The sequence below is a fragment of the Lonchura striata genome, chromosome 1 (genome assembly GCF_050655825.1).
Source record: "Lonchura striata isolate lonStrDom1 chromosome 1, ASM5065582v1, whole genome shotgun sequence".
NCBI lineage: Eukaryota > Metazoa > Chordata > Aves > Passeriformes > Estrildidae > Lonchura > Lonchura striata.
This window is the reverse complement of record NC_140703.1, coordinates 60,973,725-60,988,094: the sequence shown is the minus strand read 5'-3', so window position 1 is coordinate 60,988,094 and position 14,370 is coordinate 60,973,725. Positions and strand designations below refer to the sequence as shown.

General features: G+C 40.4%; 1 protein-coding gene across 1 annotated transcript in view; it reads left to right on the top strand.

Annotated features, from left to right (window-relative positions):
* The window catches only part of VWA8 (von Willebrand factor A domain containing 8), a 187,725-nt gene extending 176,222 nt beyond the window's left edge, over nucleotides 1-11,503 (top strand). The window contains exons 44-46 of the mRNA XM_021530815.4: nucleotides 5,533-5,631; nucleotides 6,817-7,055; nucleotides 9,380-11,503. Of these exons, the coding sequence (XP_021386490.4) occupies nucleotides 5,533-5,631; nucleotides 6,817-7,055; nucleotides 9,380-9,488 (447 nt within the window). The 3' untranslated portion in view covers nucleotides 9,489-11,503. The remainder of the gene's footprint in view (nucleotides 1-5,532; nucleotides 5,632-6,816; nucleotides 7,056-9,379) is intronic.
* The last annotated feature ends 2,867 nt before the right edge of the window (nucleotides 11,504-14,370 follow it).

Sequence of the window (14,370 nt, the reverse complement as noted above, 5' to 3'; positions counted from 1 at the left end):
ACATCCATAGTGCATTCACATTAGGAGTAATGTGTGCAATTTTGCTCCCCCATCTCACTAAAGTTCTTGTAGAGATGAAAAAGAGGTAACAGAGATTGCAAAGGGTATGGAAGTGTCCCCGTACAAGGAATGACTAAATAGCTAAGCAAGTTACATAGTAAGAACTGCTCAGTGTGGAAGAGATGAAAATCAAGAAGCTGATTTAATCTTGTCTAAAACAGAAATGGTGACCAAGGGACAATTGTTCATTCTGCTCTTATTTTGAACAATAACTTATGTTACATTCACACAGCTCAGAAAAATGGCTTAGAAAGTGATAATACTGGAGAAGGATGTAACACAATGGCAGATAACCATTTCTACTTATTTCCAGTGCAGCTCTAAAGGTGAGAACCCAGACAGCACGCTGTGGAGAATTAGTTAAGATCATTACAAACTCTCTTCAGTTCTGTGATTTTAAAATCTATGGGTCAGGCTTCAGAGAGCAGGAGAGGCAGTGATTATTTTAAAATATCACTGACTCCATTCTGTACAATTCTTGACACTTTGCATGATGCTGCTGATTTTTCTCAGGATAAAGCTGAAGGTTTGGTAGGTCTGCAAAATTAGCATGCATTTCTCATATCTAAGAGAGGAACCATTTGAAAAAGAACAACACACGACTGTGTAGTGTTTGGTTAAATACCTGCAGTTTATCACTTTTTTCTCTATTCCTTTTCCTTATTCTCTTCTTCTCTGGTTTTATAAAAATAGACTTTTTTGGTCTTCAGATATGCCTGCTGTTATCTGTTCATGTTGTAGCCCCATCTGCATGGCTCACAACAACATATGCTGCAAATTTGAGGGGTATCTTGTAAAACATGTGTTGAACCAAGGGGTTTATCTAGCTTGTTGAACAAAGGGGATTTACATAGTAAAGTTCTCTTCAGCTATCTAACTGTAGTGCAGACTTCAGAAAGCAATTCCTGGCTTTTGCTGAGGATGACTTTTCTGATGTGCTTGGTTTACTTCTCTGCTACATACAGTTTTGAATTAATCACATGGGCTCTTCTTTGGCTGTTTTGTCCTACCCAGCTGAGCTTTTCCCATGGGTGGTACGCCTTGGTATCAGGGATGATGTTGATTGTCTGATGATCTTAACAGCACTGAGTGAAGGTAAAAAATAGTTTCTTCTTGCCTTCTTATACAGAAGAGCTGAGTATTGGGTGATTGCACCAAGCAGGTAATGAAGTTACCTTTTATAAAGTCAGACGAATGCAGCAGGTATTTTTCAGCTTTTTATGCTCATGTGGGACATCCTCCCTACTTCCATTTCGCATAAGTGCAAGTAGTGGATCATTCCTTGTCAAGGGGAAAACAGGAGACCCATCTTCTGAACATCCCATTTTAGGTTTCAATTGTTTGAAAATGCACAGAAGGGCATTTTGTTCTCTTTTTTGTCTGAGGTAGTAGTATGTCTGTCACAAACTGTATGTTTTTATATCATCCCAGATTATTGTGATTTGCACACATAATGGCAGATTGAGGAGGCATGTCCTCAATTTTTAAGGCATGAAGTCTTAAAAATATTGTGACTCAATAAATAGCATATTATGTAACTGGTAGGAAAAGCCTGAATTGTTATTTATAGCTATAGTAAGGGAATAGTGAAGATTTTATATGCCTCTTCCAGCATTATGTGTTTGCAGGATTTACTGTGGAGGCAGCATTGCTAATTCAGGAAAAGAAGAAATTGTCCACATGTTTGGTAGAATAGTTTATTTTAAGTAATAAACAAAAGGTTTAAAATAAATTCAGAAAAATAGAATGTTCAGTGTTGTCCAAAGAAGAGATGAATTTATAAAGATCTAGCCCTCCAGCAGAGTCTGATTCATACTGCCTTTTACATTCAGCACACATCTTCTTTTAGCTTTCTAAATGCCTTTAGAAATGAAACCTTTTGGCATGGCAGCTGCAGAAGACAAAGTCTTCCATTTTACCCATTTTAGGCAGCAGCAACTATCCATTCAGTGCAAAATGTGGCAGTGAAACAGAGATTGTTTTAACCTTTTCCTATGGAAAGAAACCAACAAAATTATGCTATTTTGAGATACATGTTTACATGTTGTGTACCCTGAATAGAGCAGTCCTTGTCTCAGCATATCTGAGGCTATTGGAAAACAACTCCGGTGTACCACAATAATATATTTCAATTAAGCTGCAATATGGCAAATGTATTTTGCTGCTGGATTTGTCCTGAGAGCCTTTGCTTGCAATTTTGTAAAACAAAACCAAAGTCAGTTTCAAGTAAGATTGTATCACAGCTTTTCTCTCACTTGTAACTCCATCCACATAAATCCTCCTTCGGGAATTTATGGGGAGAAAGCATCAGATTGGATCCCTGCTTTTCAAAGGCCCTTCTTCTCTGCTCACCTTTAGCTACTGCAAAGGAAGGAAACTGGTTTTGACAGAGTCTGCATGTGTCTGTATGTGTTGGGGTTCCCAGTTGACAGGGACTGAGGAGCTGTCTGCACCTTTACTTTACAATGAGTGCTCCAAAGTAATATGAAATCACTAAGGGTTCACTTACTAGAACACAGATCAGGAGGAGGTAATAATTTGCTGCAGGAGAGATTTTAATTCTTCGCCATTTTAGAGTGAGCTTCTCTGCTCCACTTTTACTCCTCTCCCAAACTCTGTTTTCCTAAATTGTGACAGATTCCATACATTCCCCTGGGCAAACATCTCTCTTCTGTCACGTCTAGAACCTTTGCCTACTCCCATCCCCCCTCTCAGGGAACATCTCCCAACCTGCAGTCTTATGTTGATTTAAGTCAATCCAAGTCAGTGCAGCTACATTCCCCTGCTGTGAACTCATCCAGCCTCACAGTGTGGGGAGCTGAGCTTCCCAAAAGCAAACTCACACTCATTATATTTTGGCCACTCCTGGTCCTTGACCTGGCTTCGAGAGGGATCAGAGGACCATGAGGACCAGCACACGAGGGCTGTTGACCACAGCTCCTCTTTTCCCCAGTGCAGCAGGATCTCACTCTGTTGTTCAGGAGGCCCTAGCTGACCCAGAATGCAGCAGTCAGGATGAATCAAATAGCCACTTCTTCCCTGCTACCTCACCAAATGTTTTTAAATCACAAATAGCATAGTAAGATGTCAGCAAAGAAACAAGGAAACTGATAACATCTGCTAAAGATAAGCACACGTATCGTATCGGGTGCATGCATGGGCACACACAAAGAATAATAAGCAGCTCTCTGAGCAGGGAGCAGACAGGACATGATGTTCCCAGGTGGATGCCTTTCTGTGCCTGCAATAGTTTGCTCAGATCATTTCAGCCTCGCCTTGCCTGTAACCAGGTTGTCTGTTCCTGCCTTGTGCAAGAATGTGGAGGGGGCCCTGCTGTAGGGTCAACATCTAGTGTTTCATCAGGAGATACAGCTATTCCCCTTACACAGGCTGTCACACTGAGTTTAAACTCAGACTGTTTGAGATGAAAGCTTGGTCTGTTACTGGTGTATGTCAAGAACCACAATGATTTTCCCAAACAGCAAAGTTTGTCCTATTCCCATGAACTCAGTACAGCACAGCTGACCAAAGGACAGCCAGTGGGAGACATCCAGGAAGCCAGGAAGGAGCCTTCTATGAAGGGATCAGCCTTTTTATACAGGAGAATGGCAGCATTTTGCTTTACATAGTTAGGTTATTGATTTAAAAGTGATACCGAAATGCAAAACTGCTCAGCAGAGGATGTGCAAGGTTTCATAATTAAGAGCCCACCCTGAAGATGTGTGGGCATTTCTGACATTGCATAAGAACCACGAGCACTGTATATTTTCTGCTCCATTAAACCTCTGCTTTATTTAGTTCCTCTGATTTGAATAGTCTCTAATTTTTAAAACGGTACTCATGCACATATTCCCTGTGCATGGTTCAGATTTTATTAAACAGTATATATTCCTGTTTTATTTAGAAGTATGCTGAATGTAACCTCAGCATTATTCTCAAAATTTGTATGTTTTCATTTGCCATGTCTTCATATCCATCAAGAGAGTCTGAAGCATTAGTAGTGATAAGAAATAGGTTTTGAAAAGAAAGCATGTGGCAGACAGAAAGCTTTACATGAGGCTTGGTGGGAAATACTAGGCATGTAAGAGCTGAGGAGACCAGAAATGGGAAAAGCCAACAGAACAGAGAGAAATGGGATTGTGTGGGGACTAGATTATATAAAGATTTCCTAGGGGAAAGAAGTCTGGTTTACATGGGGCTGAACTTGGGTGAATGGTCTGAACTTGGTGAAATAATCTACAGTATGTAGCACATTTGCTCTTTAACAGAGCAAGTTGTCACCTTTAAAAGTGCTGTTCCAACTGCTCTAGCTTTCTTTTGATACATTTTTAAGCAAATTAGTGATGTGGAAACAGAAAGAGCTTTGTCTGTAAAGACTGCCATTTCTCCTCTCTCTAGGACCTGACTTACACCAAATAAAGTGTCTTTTAATAAGAAAGAAAAGACAGAAAAACATTGAGGAATAGACCTGACTTTGACCTAATGATTATGTGGGAATTGGGGATGGTGAACCCAGCAGGAACTTGTAACAGTACTTGAAAAAAAGAAAACAGAAAGATCAAATACTGCATCAAGGCTCCCTGTCAAGTAAAGGCAGGTCTATGCCAGGTAGGCAGGGGGAAATGCAGGTATGTTCATGCTGAGGAATTGCCAGCTCAGGTCTGTCTGGGCTCAGATTCTGTACACTCTGCTCTCTTGCTTGGTGTAGACAGCTCTTAAATCCATTTTTGTCCTGCTCATGAATTCTCCCTGGAGTGACTGCCACATCCACAACACAAAGGGCAGGTCAGGACCTTGCCATAACTCAGCTTGTCTTGGTTTTCATGTAACAACAATGAAGCTCTTACAAGAAACAGAAGCCTTCGCAATATTGCGTTATTTGTTCCCCAGGATATTTGAACTATTGCAGTTCTACATGTCAGTTTTGCAGCATCTCACAGGAGAATGATGTGCACACAATCTCCTTTGAAAACATACAGGGGCTCTTGGAATTCACTTCTCTACATACTTTCAACAATGGCTTTGATCTGTTATGCACAAAAATAAGGATTGCCGATTTTCAAGAAAGGGGATTTGTAATACTTTTTTTTTGGAGCAAAATGAGGTCACCAGAAAGATTCATCAAACATAGGAGCTACTCTCAAACAATGTGCTTTTTGTTTGTCCGACTCAAGAGGATGAAAATTGCTGCTTTAAAAGAAATACGTGGACAGTGTGAGAGGGCAAGGTCCTGATCTTGCACATCTCCACTCTGCAGTTGGTGGGATGATGTGAAAAACAGATCATGGAAATAAGGAACTGTTCCTTAATTTAATTATTTAGCAATTCTTTCATATGCTTTCGTGTCAGTGAGAAATTGCAAGTAGTTCCCTTAAACAGCTCATAAACAGAAATAGGGAACAGTACTTGGAGTCTTCCATTGAAAATTGCAATTTGGGACTAACAGGTGACTGATGATGTTTTTTCTTGTAGTACGACATTGTTGGACATTCAGGAGATGGCTTCAACATCGCCTTGGTTGGGTGTGACAAAGTTCCCAAGAACAATAAGCAAAGATTAGAGATTCTTAAGGTAAAAGTGATGCTGGTAATTATGACTGCAAAGATAAAATTGTAGACAGGTCACAGAATGCAAAACATGAGGATAGTAAAATAAAGACAAGAAAGCAAAAATCTGTGTATTTCCTTAAATTTAAACAGGACCTTACAGAGACATGGCAGAAAACAAAATGTGCCAAAGTACTAGAAGCTGGGTATGCTGTATTCTGAACTTCTATGCCCCAAATGTGTCATTTTGACTTCTGGTCAAAGGATAGGGGAAGTTCCAAAGATTACATGGTGATACAGATAGCTCTGCCTAGACCATGTGATATTATTAGTGCATAAGTGACTCTTTCAAAACTGTAGAGGGATCCCAGGTCAGTGATTTAGCCTGGTACCTTCAAGAAGTAATGCATCACAGTAGCATTGGAAAATGTGTCAATGCTAAATTGGAAACATTTTAAATCACAATGGCAAAGTGAGTGTATTCACCAAAATTTTTCTATAGTAGGATGAAGAAAAATTTAGTATATTGAAGGATTTACGTGGTTGGCAGCTTGATAGGCTAGAAGCATGTATCTGAGCTTCCTTCAAAAACTATTTTTAAAATAGCTCCTTTGATTAGAAGAACCTGATTTAATAACGTCTAAAATTCCTGGCCTTCTACGTAGGTAACAGCTTCATCATTGAATATAGTGTATATATTTTGTAATAGCTCAAACAAAATGTTTTATCATTTTTAAATGTGACTGCCACTGTTAGGAATCAGATCTTTGATAATAACTAAGACACTACTAGGATTTGGAAGTCCAATGCAAATTATGAACGTGCAGGAGGTGTTCATAGCATTAGAAAACTAAGCTCTATTTTCTTCTTAAAATACATAGGAATTTACCTACTCAAACTGCAGCTGACTGAAGTATTTTACCTTCCCTAAGTCCCTAAGACTGAAGTATTTTACCTTCCAATTAGGTTCCTGTGTGGATTTTGATTGTTTGACTAACTGTGTTTTTAAGAAATGCTGCCTGTCTTAAAATACAACATATTATGTACAAAAAGCTGCACCTTCTTTTCTATCTGGAGTGCTTGTCTGCATTTGTGATGGATCCCCTAATACTGCAGTACTGAATATTTACTCCCTCCTGCGCTAGCTGAAATGAATGCTCGTTCCTAAAGTCATCTTACGTGTTTCCATGTGGTTATGCTGTGCACACAGACCATGCATGCCCACGCTCAGTTCTGCATGAGTGGAGACCATACCTTGGAAGGGACAGAACATGCCATTCGGGAAATTGCCAAGGAGGAGGCAGATGAGTATTTTGTTATCGTCTTAAGTGATGCAAATCTGGAGCGTTACGGAATTCTGCCATCGAAGTTTGCACAGGCCTTGACCACCAACACTCAAGTCAATGCTTTTGCCATATTTATAGGATCCTTGGGAGACCAGGCAGATAGGTAAGCGTGTTTGGTTAATACCTAATACTGTTTGCTTTCATTCAGCATAAATCTAAATTATGCTTTTATTGCAGTGAGTTGCCCATGCTGTTGTTCTACACCGAGATTTTGGTCATAGTATCATAAGATCATAGAATGGTTTGGATTGGAAGGGATCTTCAAAGATCATCTATTCTAACCCTCCTGCCATGAGCAGGGACATCTTTCACAACTTCTCTGGATGACCTGTGCCAGTGCATCATCACTCTCATTGTAATAATTTCTTCAATAACTCCAGTCTAAATCTATCCTCCTCCAATTTAAAACTGCTACACCTTATCCTGTCATTACAGGCCCCAGTAAAAACTCTCACTATGACCTTATGAGCCCCCTGTATTTATTGAAAGGCCTCAATAAGTTCTTGTTGGACTTTCCTCTCTAGACTGAACAACCCCAACTCTCTCAACCTGTCTTCATAGCAAAGGTGCTCCATCCTGCTGATCATTTTTGTGGTCCTCCTCTGGACCCCCTCCAACATGTCCATGTCTTTCCTGTGCTGAGGACCACAGAGCTGTACACAGCACTCCAGGTGGGGTCTCACCAGAGTGGAGTAGAGGGACAGAATCACTTTGTTCATCCTGGTGGCTGCACTGCTTTTGATGGAAGAAAGCCAGGGTGCAATTGGCTTTCTGGGCTGCAAGTGCACATTGGTGGGTTACACCTGAGTTTTCACCCATCTTGTTTTTACTATTTTCATTATTAATGTACTGGGGAGAAGCTATAGTTCCTGAGTTGTGTCAGGGAGGAGACTGGCTTGTGGATCCTGCAGACATCCCTTATAGCCAACAACTTCAGAGCATTCTGTGCATCCAAAGGGAGCAGCTGATGCCATTCTCCTGTTGCCAGACATGCACTATACCCTTTTATAGTGTCACCATGTATTCATAGTAGAGATATGGTGCCTTTGTTATTGCCCAGTATATGGTTTCAGTGTATGTAGGCCTAAGAAAAGAGATAAAAACAAAAGATGGTGGTCATAATTGGTCCTCCAAACAGCCAAAAATTTGACTCAGATACACCCCTTATGTTAGAGACATAAATGCTTTGGAGTGCCTGAGACAATATGCCTGGGTTTGGTTCTGCTACATAATTTCACTTTAAAATGTTTGGGCACAAGGGGAAAAAAAAAAAGATTCTGTCCCAGGTGTTCTTTTGGATTCCTCATCCATTGAGGACCAGTACCTGCAGCAAAAAGCTTGTATAGCCACAAATATCAACAGTGTCTTTTCTGTTTCTGTTTGAGTCCTCAACTAGAGGAGAATGAGAGAAATCTGAAAGGGAGTTGGCCCTCAGTAGGTAATTTTAAGCAGTAAAGGGGTGAAAGATACAACTGCACAGACACCATGAGTTGTGGCCACAGGTGTCTACATCAGAGCTGTGTTAATCATCAAAACAGAATCCATTCTGAAAGATTATAATTATGGAAAGACACTTTACTTTTTGATAGGAACTAAGAAAAGGAAAAAAATAATCTTAGACCATGTCCTGCTGTGTAAGAGATTTTATAATGGCCTAATTCACTGGATATGGAAAATGCACACAGTGTTGTCACTGAAATGCATTTCTGTTTATGTGGAAGTGCAAAATTAGACAAAGCCTTCCTGTAACTGCTGTGGGGGAAGGAGAAGGGAATTCTCTGTTGCAGTTTTCTTTTAAACTAATTTTAAATGTGAGAGTTTACTCACTTGAAGGAATAATATAGAGTAAAATCTCCTATAAAAAGCAGAAAAAAAGTAAATCCCAAGGCTGCTAACTGGGCATGAGGGAGGTGAGATTTGTAATATGCATCCAGTTTGACTTTTAAGGATGGGTTAAGCTGTGAATAAAAATGTGTCAGGTTAATATTGGCAGAAAAATACATTTCTGTGTAATCTGCAGTGATGTCAAAGAAGAAATACAAAGAGTAAAGTTGGAATCATTGGACTTGAACTGAAAGAGCTGTGGGTTCATGGTAGTCAATTTAGGATAAGTATCTCCATTTCCAGTGTAAATCTGTAGCTGTCCTCAGCAAACCAGTTGTGGTGACACCTCATGGAATCACTGGTATCTTGATCAAAATGGTGTTCTGGCATGTCAGAAGGAGGACATGGATAGAAATCTCTGGAAACACTCTTGTTTGTGTTGCTGAAAGGAACTCTGTGCCCTACCCGCTCTCAAAATTTCTCCCTTTGTTGCTTTCCCAGACCTTTAATTGCATGGTGACAGCAATGTGAGGAATCCTGTCTTGTGGTAGGAAAGATAATTTGCGGTGTTAATTGTGTTTTGTCCCTCATTCTGCTCCTTAGGCTGCAGAGGACACTGCCAGCAGGTCGGTCTTTCATTGCCATGGATACCAAAGAGATCCCTCAGATTTTGCAGCAGATCTTCACATCTACCATGTTGTCAAGTGCCTAAGCATCACTGGTGTCACTGGGTGTGAACTCAAAAAGGAAACCCACTCCTGCTGGAGGCACAAATCCTAAAGCTGAGGATAAACACAATTATTAATAAAGTACATACCCTTCTTTAATCATCCAAGCAACCATAATCTACATGACGGCCAGGCTGTAAATTTTCCTTCAGAATCTCTCAAGCGACTCAGCACATTCTAAGGGCTGCATCAGGGCAGAGGATGGCGACAGAATGAATGTTCTTCCTGAGGGACAAACAAACAAAGGACAGTCTGTGATCATTCCTCTGCCTGCCCTGTTGCCAGCTTTACAGAATCATCTCACTCTGTTTCATTAAACACAGTTCACTGGGATTTGGTAATCCTATGCAAGGCAGATCCAGGCAATCTGTGTCAGTGTTTCGCGTGCATAGGTTTGAATGGGTGGTTAACTCTATCTCTGATTTAAATAGGACTGCTCTTGCCAGGCAGGAAATCCTTCCTTCCTCTTCTGTTGCTTTCTTGCCTTGATGGGCATCAGAGCTTCACCCCGATGCTGGGAACAATGGAGCAGTTTGGAAACACTGGCCATCACATGTAAACATTCATTATCTGATCAGGCATGGTGTTCAGAGTTGTCAGAGCTAGAGAAAGTGGCTGTTAAGAAGTAAAAGAAAACAAAAATACATTAGTTCAGTTCTGCCTATGAAAAGTAAGGGGAAAGGGTCAAAACACTCTTAAGAACCCAAGAGGCAGCATTTCCAAGAAGGGCCATGTCTCCTTTGCACAGCTGATGATGATGCTGCGCCCATTGCATTGTTACACAGAATCCCTGAGATGGCATCAGCACTTGGGGGTGACTCTTCGATCAGGAGACAAAAAGATTACTAGTGCTTTATTTTTCTTGGGTCATTTGAAGGTTAAACTGGAGGAGAGATTTAGGCATGAAAAAATAAGTTATTTTTTATAAAGGAAGAGGGAAAAGTATTTTAGCAAGATATCTGTGTTAGAATGTATTTAATATCCAAGTTAGTTGTAAAGACTTACTTTGTGATTCAATCTGTTGATGTTTGGCTTGTCCCACGAGGTGATAATTCCTCTTTATCTACTAAAGAAGAGCTATTTTGTAGTTCTTTGGGAACAGTGGAATACTCAATGAATTGAATGTATGATTTAATTAGGCTGGTGCGGGGGATGTACATCATAACTGATACTAATTAGAGAGTAACTGAATAAAAGAACATTCTGAATAAAGAACATTCAAGCAGGAAGTGTGCTTATAAAAATTTGAAGGAGCAATTACAATTCTTTTAATTTTTCTCTTAGTCCTGCAGTTGATCAAGCTGCACCTTCAACAGTATCTTTGGAACAGAGGAGGCAAATTAATTTGGTCTCATTAAATACAACCATTGGTGTTTTTAAGGATCCAGCTTTTGGTGGTCATTCTCTAGTCCATCAGTCCTGCAGCAAAAATCTTTACCAGAGTATCAAAAATGTCTCCTGTTTAGGATGAGTTTTGAAGCCTGGTCAGCTTTCAAAGCCTGTATGACAAGAGGGGACGGAAGACATTTTTCAAAGTTTTGTTAGCATTGTTATGATAACTATATATGTGAAAACAAAGAGATTGAAGATGCAGTTCCTGTTTGGAATTGGGAGGAGAAGGTTATCCCTGGTTGGGACAAATGCACGTGTACACACATACACACAGATGCTGCTACTAAGGGGAAGTATGCTTCAAAATAAAAATAGCTTGGTCCTGTAAACATATTATGAGATACTAAATGCAATAAAGAATTGAAATATTAGTAAGGCTCTTACTAAATGTGTGGTCACATGGAAATTCCTTTAGCATATCTGCCTTTATTGCCAGCAGTCCTGAAAAGATAACCTTTTTCTTGCAGTTAATTAGCAAATGCACTGTACACTTTCTACATGACTTGTGTGGATAAATGCAGTAAAATACTGTTATCTTTATCATTGAAAAATGAGTACTATTTAAGGGAAAAACTATGATAAATCCAGTTTTTAACCTTTGGCTTGATTATGCCTGTAAATCATACTTCATATATAAATATCACTTACAGTTACCTTTCATTACAGTTACATCATTTACAGTTACCTTTCTGGAGTGTTTGGTTTTATCTTTGTTTCAGGAGATGTTTGCTGTGTTTCAGTTCTTGTTCCTCCAGCCGGTAGGACTCAGCCATGTCCCAGGCCAGGCCTGGCCATGAGGGTGGGTAGGAGTGGGTGGAAGTTCTAAACCTGCCCTCTTTCAGTGTCAGGCCATTCCCACTTGTCCTATTGCTACATGCCCTGTAAAAAGTCCCTCTCCAGCTCTTCTGAGCCCCCTTTAGGTACTGGAAGGTGCTGTAAGATGTCCCTGCAGCCTTTTCTTCTCCAGGTTGAGCAACCCAAGCTCTCTCAGGCTGTCTTCACAGGAGAGGTGCTCCAGCCCCCTCACCATCTTTATGTCCATCCTCTGGACTCACTCCCACAGGTCCATGTCCTTACTGTGCTGGGGCCAGAGCTGGATGCAGCACTGCAGCTGGGCTATGTCACAAGTGGAGGGGAAGAGGCACTGCAAGTAGATTTTGAGAGAAAGGGAGAAGAAATGAGTGAAACTTTTTTTAAATTTTCAGTTCAGAAGGAAAGGGTTTGGGTTTTGGCTTTAATAACATTTCATTGCAGAGCATATTTGACCTGACAGTGTCTTTCTAAATCATAAAAATTCAGGGCAAAATTTTCCCCAGGCTGTACATCTCTCACCTGCTTTAATGCCCATCACTACCCCAGGGAAATCAAAGCAGCAACTGTGCTTTTCCCTGTCTCACCAGGACTTGCAGTGTTATTTCATTGCTCAAAAATTCAGCAAATACTCCTTTTTCATGTTCGTAGGATTTGCAGAGCTTCCTGATATACATACATTTTTAATTAGTGGAATGCTTAAGAGTAACATGGCTTTGTTGCCTAACCAGTGGCTGCTCTCACTGCAATGCAGGCATCAGCTTTGTGTGTCACTCATCCCCTCTGAAAGCGTGTTAAGATATTTTTCATCTCTTCTCACAGTTTAATAAAGCACTTTTGCACTCATCAGTTTTTATGGAAAGGCCCTGTTTTGGTGACTGAATAGAGCTGCCAGTTGGAGCAGGGCCTGACCTATCACTAATGCTTTAATAGTATTAGTCACATCAGCAGTAGTTATTTTAATTACCTCTTGTAATGCAGATTTTGGTCTAATTCTGTTTCTGTATGTAATGTGTTCGTACCCACTAGCCAGCTAGTTATGCTACACAGTCATTTTTGGGATTATTATTCAACTTTGGTGTATAAATTTTAAAAAAAAAAAAAAAAAAGGAAAGAAAGAAAACCAGAAAGTCCAGGCAGATGTGATTTCAATCAGAGCAAATGAATGTCTCACTCAGGCATGTCAGATTGTTTACAACAATTTGTAGCAAACAAATTCCTCTGCAAAAAAGTAGCTTGCAAAGCAAACTGTTCAGCTGAAGGATTTCCTCTTCTAGGAGACAGGCTTTACACCACCAAAATAAACAGGTAACGAATTGCCTAATTCAGAAGCGGTTTTGTTTTTGAGATTGCTGTATCAATGTGAACAGCATTGACACTGAATAAAATGTTTATAAGCCAACTGTGTTTTCTGGGAAGTAAGTGTATGTGGGAAGATTGCAGAAGAGATTCAACAATTCTTCAGGATTAGTGATGGTGAGTTTTCTCCAAAGACAAGGACAAAATTATAAAAATTTAATAACTTCATTTTCATGACCATCTATTCTCCATCTTTTGACAGGACAATTAAACATATGAAAATGAATATCTATTTTTAAAAATCAGATACTTTAACATTACTCATAACATCCTTAGTCTGAGCATCTGGCATGACTGCATGCAGAAAAATTCTGTGTATCTGAACACAGATCTACTACTACACTTGTAGTGTGATCATAGTCAAGAAAAAACACATGGCAGTAAATTTACTGAGAGTTAGAAATGTAAAAAAAAGAAATCTCAGATATTGACACTGTTTTTTTCACCCATCACATACAGTTTTTCTTTGGACAGGCTGAGCTGTGCAAATCCAGGTGGGGCTGGAAACTAGACCCAGACCCTATTTGCCCGAGGCTCTGGATCCCTACAAACTGGGTGTAATCTGGCACCAGAGTTCCCTCAGTTCCAAAAGAAACATAAGGAGAGGGAGCAAGCAAGGGGAAAAAAGGACAAATTCCTCATTTTCAACCTGCTCAGCTTTCTGAACTGGCTTGACTTGAGCAGCAAAGCAGGTGCGATCAGGATGGAGGTGAGAAAAGCAGCTGAAGTAGCCAGAAAAGATCTACCAGGCACAGGCGGAGCAGCAGAATCACCCCAGTGCAAACCCCGGTGCCAGGACAGGCACACTGGGCTCTCGGGGCAGAGCGAGGGGTGCTGGGCCCTGGCCAAGCCCGGCTGTGGGCACCAAGCAGCACAAAGCCACCCTGGCTGAGGGTGGGCAGGCTCAGAGATGGAGCTCAGCTATTGTAAATGCAGGCGAATCCCATGGGAAGAAATTACGATGTCTGACTCAGTTCAGGAGGCTGAATTATTTCTTTATTATAACTATACTAAAATATATTAATATGCTATATAAAAGGAGGATACTAAAACTACATACTAGTTTCTCTGACTCCAGCTCTAACACAACTCGTGACCCTCTCTCGAGAGTCCAGCACAGGTGGATTGGATTGGCCATCAGGCTCAAACAATGCTCACCAGAATCCAATCAAGCACTCACTCCAAGTAAACAATTCTCCAAACACATTCCACATAGGAAAAACAAGGAGCAGAAATAGAAATTGTTTTCTCTTTCATTTCTCTCTGTGCACCTCTACGAAAAATCCTGAGGGAGAGAAATGTGCT